The sequence below is a fragment of the Vollenhovia emeryi genome, unplaced genomic scaffold, assembly GCF_000949405.1.
Source record: "Vollenhovia emeryi isolate VEMERY1.0 unplaced genomic scaffold, V.emery_V1.0 DF939535.1, whole genome shotgun sequence".
NCBI classification, from domain to species: Eukaryota; Metazoa; Arthropoda; class Insecta; order Hymenoptera; family Formicidae; genus Vollenhovia; species Vollenhovia emeryi.
In genome coordinates, this window is record NW_011966831.1 from 14,912 (window position 1) to 25,465 (window position 10,554).

The following is a 10,554-nucleotide window of genomic DNA, read 5'->3' on the forward strand; positions in this document are numbered from 1 at the left end:
CACTGATACAAAATTCGGTAAGCTATTTACAAGGTTATGTATATGTGTATATATACATATACACACTATATGTTGTATATATACATCAATATATCATTCACAAATATATCAATATATATATTTTTTTAAAGCTTATTTGCGAAAATGCGACTTGTCAAAATCTAACCTTGTAAATAGCTTACCGAATTTTGTATCAGTGGTTGGCATCACTACTTAACAACTAGTTAAGCTAACTAGCCACTGTGAGCCCGGGCCTTAGATGCTACTGCAACTGAATCTGTACCAACTGAATATTTCTGGTTGCTATAATCGAACAGTTTTTTCCGTGCATATTTGTTTTTTATCCGTTGGTATTTGCATCAGATAAGAGTCTTAGAACTTTCATTTTGCTATTTTAAAAATATTTTACAACTTTTAAAATAATAAATGATTACATATTATTACATTTACGAATATAATCTTGCTAATATTATTGCGAAATTATTTTTTAGCTATTGAATACAATTACATGTTTAAATAAATAGCGCTAGAACTTAAGTAGCTAACGTTCAGGTTTATACAGAATTTGTTGGCCGTGACTCACGCATGAGATATCCAAGACATTACAGTGTATATGTACATAACAAACCGCATGAATTTTTGTTGAAGGTGAGGAGTGGGAAATTATGAGAGGTACATGGTATTACGATGGCAGTTGGATACCGTTGGAAACGGAACATTCCAAAGTAATAGAAGAGGTGCATCTTAAATTATTTCAAAAGGAAAGTACTGATCAAAGTATTACTACTACGTGCGATACAAATATTCCTCAATCCTATAAAGGTGCTCTTTTTATTCTTTTGATGTCTCTCAATTTGTTTAATACACATGTGTGGTGTCTACTTATGCATGCAATTAATATTAAAGCGTTTCTTATCACACTTTTAGTGTTACATACTGAGCAGTTCTCTGAATTTCACGTCGACTGGCATTCGATTAACGATGTAACACTATATAGTGAATATACTCCTACCAAGTTAATGCGTAGCGTTACGTCAAAATTGGGTTTTGCTAAAAGTAAGTTCAGAATTAGAAACAACAAAACACATTTAGGCCACTTTTGTTTTTTATGTTTTATTACATAAATAATCGTTTTTTATTTAAAATTGGCAGCAACAGGCTACCGATTAAAAAGGGGATATAAAGCGCGTACGAGTATGGAGGATAAGCCGCGTGATATTGACCATCTAGTATTTGTTGTTCACGGAATAGGACAAAAGCGAGATACTGGAAAGATTATACGCAACACCACATGGTAAATAAAAGCAATAAGTATTCTTATGCAATATGTAATACGTATTTTTATAAAATAATGTTGTTTTTTTAAGTACAAATAAATTAACAGTTTCAGAGATTGCGTGGATTGGCTTAAGCAGAAATATTTTCCAAATTCTAAACACAGAGAGGAATTCTTCCCAGTTGAATGGCGGTCATCATTAAAGTTGGATGGAGGTTATAAACAAATATTTAATAAACTTGATTAATACTTAATAAACGAATATTTTACAGAGTGATTATTTATTTAATTTACCGAATGTGTAATCTTTTCTTTTATAGATATAGTAGACGCAATTACACCTTATAGTGTACTGAGCATACGTCACTTACTAAATGCATCGGCAATGGATATTTTGTACTATACAAGTCCTCTATATGGTGCTGAGGTCCGAGCTGGTTTGCAAAAGGAGCTGAATAGATTGTACTTTATGTTTGCGAGTCGACATCCTGGTTGGCAAGGAAAGGTCTCGATTTTAGCGCACTCCCTAGGATGTGTGATTGTATATGACATAGTTACAGGCTGGATAGGACCTGATACACAGCTGCCATGTCCACAGGCTCAAGAAGTCTTATCTCAAGGACTACAATTTCCCGTGAGTAATCCGCAATTCTTTGTGTATACATGACAAGATAGGCCAAGTTAAATTATATAAATTGCGTTTGCAAAAGTTACTAACGTAAATCATTTCAATCGTTTTCCCGTTGGTACAGATTGAGAACTTGTTTTGCCTGGGTTCGCCGTTGTCTGTGTTCTTGGCACTGCGTACACGTACTCCATCGAACAGACTAGACATGATGCCACAAGGTTTATGCAATAGATTCTACAATATATTTCACTGGTCCGATCCGGTGGCATACAGAATGGAACCGCTTTTGGAAAGAGGTTACAGTAAAATCGAGCCAGTTTTGATACCACCATATGGAGGAGTTGATGGTCAACAAATGCCACAGTCGCCTTCATCGCTGAACAACGTGGATCCAACTCTACCGCCTACGGGTATTTCATTCTTTTGTTACACTTTTGTTACTATTTGGTATGACCTTTCATATCACACGTGCACGGAAAAGTGCCCCTTTTTTGACAGTTTTTCGTGCCCAAAATAGACATTTGCCGACACAATACAGTTTGCACGCAACATGGCGTCAACTGTGCGGAAAAAGCCGTGCGGTAAAATTATTACCGCACACTTTAGCGCTGTTTTTGTTTATCTCCCAGCACAATTGCCGATCTCTCTTCCACACGTCATCTTCGACAGATGACAGGATAGCCTCAAAGTTTTTACACGTAACTGTCAAAAAAGAGGTACTTTTCCGTGCACTTATAATATAAAATAGTATGTGATACATGTACGGGAGATTGGCTATTGCCCACCCGCTACTCGTGGCCAATAGTCAATTTCCCGCACATGTATCACAATATACTATTATGATGCGTTTTAAAACTCGGAATACAAAGTCTAGCTCACTGATGACATTTTTTGTTTTGAACTTTACACTTATTTTCTGAAATATCGAGCTGTATAAAACGCTATATTAGAATTTATTCTATAGATATTAAGATTTTCCTATATAAAAAAGGCGTGTTAAGTCGATAGTCAAAAGTCGAAAGTCTCGAAGTATTGTTGTCGCTCTTCCGAGCTGATTGGCTCGCTTGTGCGATACGACATGCTTCAGTAGTGTTATTTGCAGCTGTCAAACCATGCGAATTTTTAGAGAGAGCAAATGGAGAGCACGCGAAGCTCGCGCTTGTGTTGTCTAGTCTATTAATATTTTACATATGTATTACTATGCATATAATAAATACTCATTATCAGTTCAAATCGATCTAAATTAAATTGAGATAAATGATACGAAAGTAGGCAAGAAATCTGAATGTTTAAACAGTCTATACAGAGTGAACCAGAAAGGCTGTTCCAACCTTTCACTATGAGAGATGGATTACGGACTGCAAACCTGACTGTCACACTGGCATCTGCTTGGACCGACCGTGTTGGACAGACAAGTTAAAAACTTATTGAATTTACAAAACCTGCACGGAGTAACATAATTTGCTGGTTTTTATTTTTAGGCTATCTCAAGCATAGAGATATAAGAATAGAGTGCGCGAGTCATATGCTATCGCGTAAACGGTTGCGATACAGGTATAGAAAAGGAGCGCTGCATATAGGCCCCTTCTATCCTTCTCAGTCACGCATACGCCTTTGTACAGAGATCAGTCTTCTTATGTCTGCACATGCGCAAAGGCTGGCAAAGACAAAGACAGAAGGGGCCTTTTTGCAATTTTCTCTTACTATTACTACATCGCTTTTTTAGCTCACGCACTCTATTCTTATATCTCTATGGTCTTAAATCAATTATGTCAGTTATTATATGGACAGCCATGTTATTCGTTAAGAACACTAGTACTATTAATATAATAATAAATAATAAATAATTTTTCTCAGTTATCAAATTATTTAACTATAAGTTCGTTGCAGCGCAACTATTGTTGCTACTAATGTTGCATATTTGATGACAACAAAATTTCTGTATTATAACTTATTCAAATTATTCAATATTACAGTAAAAGGTATTTAGTAGAACAGAAATTATTTTCTTTTTATAATTAAATAATTTGATAATTGACAAAAATTATTTATTAATAGTATTAGTGTTCTTAACAAATAACATAGCTGTCCATATAACTGATATAATTGACTTGGAACAACATAAAATATACAATGCCAGCGAATTATTTTACTCCGTGCAGGTCTGTAATTTGAATAAATCTTTAACTTGACTGTCCATCACGTTCGATCTAAGCAGCTGCCAGTGTGTCGATCAGTTTACCAAAGTTACAGACGGTAATCCATCTCTCATGGTAAAAGATTGGGATAACCTTTCTGGTTCACCCGTATAGATGTTTAACAAAATTTGTGTACTCGTAATATACGAATATATATTAAGTGGCTTACATTTATAGATCGGAAGCAGCTTGCTATTCCGGCTAAATGAAAGAACAATATGGCATCACTGAAACTAAGTATGTAAGTCTAATAAGAAATAATAGTGAGCAACATACATATACAGTACATGTAGTATGTGTGTTGCTCACTATTATTTTTTATTAGACTTACAAACTTAATTTCAGTAATGTCGTACTGTTCTTTAATTTAGCCGGAATAGCAAGCTGCTTTCGATCTGTACACGTGAGCCATTTAATTTGTATATTACACAAATATTTCCACGAAACAGACAGTTTTAAGTGCAAAAGGTGCAAACGTGCAGAATCACTGCAGTATTCCCTTAAGGCTCCTGGGTGCTCACTGCATGTTGAAATCGTGACGTCAGAAGCGAGAAATGACACGTAGAAAAATCGTCCGGTGTACGTTTAAATAAAAAAATGTTTGGGTGAAAACACACGACAGATCGTTGCAGAATACTTGTAAAATTGGCCGATAACTATCCTTTTCTCTTGACAGTTTACCAAAAGTCGTAAAACAAAGCCTAAACATGTAGCAAAAACACGCCGTTTGACAACCATCGAAAGGAGTTGAAAATGTATCTTTCACGTGTGTATTCCTTGCAAATTTTATATATCGGCCAATTTTATGAGTTCTCTGAATACGTTGCACGTTACAGAATAAGTGAACAGCGAATAATAACGAAATAAAGCGGACGACAAAATAGGGTTACCAATATGTTAATATTTCATGTGGTACTCTGTAAAGGACCGTCTACATTGAAAGTAAGCCGTAAAAAAAACATAATCTCTACTTATCAGTGTAAAAGTTAAAGTACAGGCATAATTTTTAAAAATATTTATAGCACTGGTCGAACTGCTCTCTAATTCGCCGAGAGTAAGCGTCAGAGCTGAAATAAGAGTAAGAAATGTGAACGATTCATTTCTGTACTCCTACTCTTACTTCTTACGTCAGGCTTACTTAATCTATTGTAAACGATCTTTAAGATTTGTTCGACGGTTCTTATTTCTACCGCTAGGCTCTGGCGCCACCTTCAACGCGGATATTTAAAACTAAATCTTAACTAAATGTATTGAAAATAATACGGTATCATTATGTGTATTAACAGAAAATGATGATAAAGATGATAGTCCAGTAGATAGTCCGCCCAATCGTAATGCAGAAAAGGGCTGGAGCCTTTGGGACTTAGTGCGAGGTGGTTGGAACGTTAGAGAAGGTCCATCTTCGCCGACACCAGACTCAAATCCACCAATCCGTCCAGGACAAGGTGATTATATACGATATTACAGGATGTCCCATAATAAATGGATTCACTTCAAGGGTGGACAGGACACGAGATAACAATAAAAGTTCACATAAACTAGTATTTTATTCGACCTTGTTTCCGAGTTATAGTCATGTTTATATAAAATAAGCCAGTAACGTAACGATTTTCTAACAAATGGATCGTGTAGAATCTATTGGTTGGCCTGTATATTCCCCAGACTTAAATCTATTAACAATAAGTAAAAAGACTTTCCGACAACAATTATTTAAATCAAAAGCTGTTAGAGTTAAATAAGACATACACGTGCGCAATAAGGAATATATTTAAAATAAAAAGAGAGAAATTACAGAAATACAAACGTTAAATCTATTAAATGTTTACTTGTGAAGTCACTTGAAAACACTTGTTTATTTCTTTTCCATTGCTTACATTGACACTACTTCGTCACTGTATACATATAAGAAGACTGCCAATGAATGCTACAAACACTTGATATTTTTGAAAGAGTGCTGTATTTTATGATAGGTTGACGATTGCATTTAAGTACTAAAATACAAACATATTCAGAAACGAGGTTGAATAGAACATACGTTTATATGAACTTTTATTATTATTTTTGTCTTTTGTCCACTGAACTGGGTCCACTTCTTAGGAGACATTCTGTATACAGAAACTTTCTCTGTGTTATAAACTATGTACAAATATATTTTGCATCATTAGAATTAGCGCAACGATTGGATTACGTGCTACGTGCCGTTGGTTTAGGAAGGAATTATTTATACACCGTAACAGCACATACGGCATATTGGAATAACTACGATGTGGCCTATTTCGTATTAACGAGACTCTTCCCAACGTTAGAAACATGACGGCAGTTTAGCGCAGAATTCCAACAAATTTTACTAAAATGCTCTAGTCGATTGTAGGCCTTCTCTAGAATGTGATATTGCAAACGGGCCTATCACCAAAACAATCTGTGATAACGGAAAAACGATACAATAATGTTGCAAAGTCTATGGAAATCGATCATTTTATATCGTTCGTATAATTTGGTAATCGCTCTGCATCGAGTTACACGAGACGAACGTTTGTCTTTGCTCGTTTTGGAAAGTAACTTGTTTGTACTAAACATTAGGTAATCGACATTTGTATGTAGTATAATAAACTCTGTATTATAGAGAGTCCCTATGATACAGAGCTTTCGATTAGATACGTGTTTTAAGATTCACGTGTACACGTAATCCGTGTACAAGGACTTAAGATACCTTTATTCACGTGTACCTATGTACGTGACACGTGTGCACGTATAATCGTGTATGTGACACGTGTATTCGAATATTCGTGTATGTGACACGTGTACCCGAATATCCGTATATGTGTGATACATGTAAACGTGTGCAACTATTTATCAAAATTTGTTGTTGTTCGACATATAATATGTATACGCATAATTCCAACATTCCAAGTTTTATCCAGATTTTGTCACATAATTCTCTAAATATTTCTCTATTGAGGTATACACGGCTACACATTTACATGTCACGTTCACGGATATTCGTGAACACGTGTCACGCATTCACGTGTTCACGGATTCACGTAAATGTCGTAAATAAAGATTCTTTAAATTCGTGTACACGGGTTAAAACATGAATAAGTTAAATACACGGGTTATACGTGTAGTCTAGTACATGTGTACTAGGAAGCTCTAATAGGAACGCATGGAAGAAAATTACAAGTTTTATGAATTATGTTACCACCTGATAGATATAGTTTATGAATATGCGAGATATTTATTAAGTGTGATACTTTATAAACTTTCTATAATTTGTTATGACACGATATTTGTTTTCGAATAGTTTATACATTAGTTCGATAACTAATATTTTTCCGTTGATTGCCTTTGTTATGTATATTGCCATGTATAAAAATAATATATTTTAAGATTAGTGCCAGACGTGTTAAATATGTTATTAATCTTACATTGAAGTGAAGTAAGATATGTAATGCTTGCGAATTTTTCTTACATATACCTACCGATTGTTAATCAATTTACAGGTGTACATTAACAAATTATCTAATGTAGAAGTATTCGAATAATGCAAAAACATGAGACACCATACATCAGATCATAGATTTTAAATATATAACTTATTAAGATATGCTATACAAGTATACTGCTATAGTTTTATATCTCTCTGAGTTTATAATCTTTGAAATAATTTGAGTTTATAATCTTTGAAATAAAGCATTAAATTCATATTGTAGTTATGTGGGTAATTATTTTTATATTGCTTTGAAGAATTTACTGAAATACAAAATGTTCTTTATGAATTCTGTTCACGAATAGAATTATTAAATCTTCGAACAAGATATTGGATTCTTTGTAAAAGCTTCGTAAACGTAAACTTTGCTACTCTGATAAGATATTTCTAATTTAGTAACGTCAATGAAACAACAATAAGATATTGAAAACTTTGTTTTGTTTTCTAGAATTATTTTAGATATATGTATTCAGAATTTAAATTAATTTAGTAAATACATTTTAGTAGATAATGTAGTTAATTTTTAAAAGACTAAATTTTTTTATTTTATGAAGAATAGTACCTACTCTTTTTATTTATCGTGTATATTTTTAACAAATAACAGTACTTTCTTTTGTATTTTATGTAAGTGTGCACACAGTGTGCGCGCGTGCGTGTATGAAAGAACACATTTTGTTGCCTTTTAATTTTATTAAACTAATTAAACTTGTTCAAAATACTGATACTTGATGTAAATCGTCTAGTACAAGAAAATTATTCTTTTTATATGTCTTGTGTCATTTTATATTTCATTTTTGATAATTATTGATAAAATTAATAATTATTTTATCACAGATTAATTAATTATTGCAAAATTGTATTATAGTTTTAATTAAATGTAAAACGAGCCTCAAATATTTGCGATGCAGAATCGTTAATGAATTCTTAATAAATTAAGGTAGAAGTTTTACTTTTGTTTTCTGTTGAGAAATATATTGTTTCTTGAATAATGTATGGATTAACTATGTGTTTTTGCACTATTCTGTTATTATTATATACGTTACAATATGCTTGCGAAGCGAAAATATTTGTCTTCATCTTTGCAATGCGTAAAACTGTTTACCTAAATTGCATCAACTAATAACTTATCCAAAACAGATAATTTAATAGCGCGACAATAATAAAAAAATTACATGGAATTTTAAAATTACTAAGCTTTCAAATACGAGAGGAGACAGGAAGAGAGGGGAAGAGGGGGGGAGAGAGAATATATCAAATGTTATGTAGAACACATCATTATTAATAGGCCTATGGGAACATTGATATGAGTAATTTTGTCTTAATAGAATACGATATCCATTACATGTGATACAAAAATCGGTTTTAAAAAAAATGTCTACATGATAATAGTAAAGATATGAAACAAACAATCTGCCATAGTAACAAAGTTATAAGATATTCAATAAGAATTAAGGGCAATATTCATAGTGAGATCTTATATTTAATATCATTTTATTATCATCTTTAGATACTCCATAGCCAAATAAAATGTTCCATATAGCATCTTTAAATAAATTCAAGGAGGTCTTAAATATAAAATCTGACTATGAATACTAGTCTAAGAAGACCAATGTGGTCCGAGCAAGATGTAGATAGCCCAATGGTTTTATTGTGTGAATTTTTATATACTGCTTTCGTTACGTTCTGCACGTTAAGCACTATCGGTCTTAAAACTGTTTCTTTGGTGGAACATTAAAAATTCACATACTTTAAAAAATCACGAATATAAAAATTTACACAATAAAACCATTGGGCTAACTACATTTTGCTCGTACCTCAATTCTTATTGATTTATAGCGGTTCATGATTTAACTGTTATTATTGTTTATACGATATTTGTTATCAAATAATCTTTCACATTAAAAAAGAACCTATACTACATTAAAATTTATGTTAGAGAATACATACATATAATTACATTCGACTATATGTATATAGTAAATATATTTCACGTGAAACACCATATGTAAGATGTAATACTTTTCACGGGAATAGTTAACTAATCTAGTTAAACTAAATAAGTACACCAATTACGGCGATAAATAAAACCAAAGAATTTTATCGTTAATTTAAAAAACAAATTTAAATTAATAAAATACAATTGATATATTTTATATTACAAAAGAGTTAAGTAATTTTTAATTATACAAATGTTTGCAGACATAATTTCTTAGTAAGACTAGATCGTAAAAGAATCGCAAATAACTAGATATCATATCATTTATATCATTACACGCGTTTTCGTGTTTATCTCCGCCATATTTTGCTGATATCCAAAGTCATCTATAAATATGATATTGTAAAACTGATAGTTTAGTATACTTGGTCAAGGGCATGCAAATAGAAGATAACATGTTTATGACATTGATTGATAAAATTTATATGTTTTATACTACACCCTTCTTTATCACGTACTTTCGACATGACACAACATTTTTTCCGAGATAATGAAAGCTCTTTTATATCTATTCTTCATGTTGCCTTATGTAATTTGACATTTTGGAAATAAATGTATTATAAAAAAACATTTTTTCTCTCCTTGGTTTCTTTCCTTATCAATTGTGTCATATCAAAAAGATATTGTTAGTATCTAGTATATTTTTATCTCTTGCGTGTCATATTTACGTATCTTTATGGTGCTTCGCTAAAAGATACTAATTTTTTATAATGTTATTTTTTATATCAATGTCGTAAGCTTTATTGCGAAAAAATCAATTATTAGACGGTTACACTGAGGGACCCATTTTGTTGAATAAAACGAAATAATTTGAACCATTTTGTTGACTGAACATGTAATTTGGATGTATAAAACGAAATATATGTTGCTGAAAAGAAGTTAAATGGTACAACAACAAACTATTTTATTTCCATGGAGTTATTTATCTGAACGAAATTTTATGGTTGAGATAACAAATTCGTCCATCTC

At 32.3% G+C, this 10,554-nt stretch overlaps 1 protein-coding gene across 1 annotated transcript in view; it reads left to right on the forward strand.

The window, feature by feature from the left end:
- The window catches only part of LOC105557271 (phospholipase DDHD1-like), a 17,776-nt gene extending 9,965 nt beyond the window's left edge, over positions 1-7,811 (forward strand). Inside the window, exons 3-10 of the mRNA XM_012004465.1 lie at positions 649-822; positions 928-1,056; positions 1,153-1,294; positions 1,385-1,491; positions 1,597-1,910; positions 2,029-2,314; positions 5,389-5,547; positions 6,268-7,811. Of these exons, the coding sequence (XP_011859855.1) occupies positions 649-822; positions 928-1,056; positions 1,153-1,294; positions 1,385-1,491; positions 1,597-1,910; positions 2,029-2,314; positions 5,389-5,547; positions 6,268-6,416 (1,460 nt within the window). The 3' untranslated portion in view covers positions 6,417-7,811. The remainder of the gene's footprint in view (positions 1-648; positions 823-927; positions 1,057-1,152; positions 1,295-1,384; positions 1,492-1,596; positions 1,911-2,028; positions 2,315-5,388; positions 5,548-6,267) is intronic.
- Positions 7,812-10,554: the final 2,743 nt, after the last annotated feature.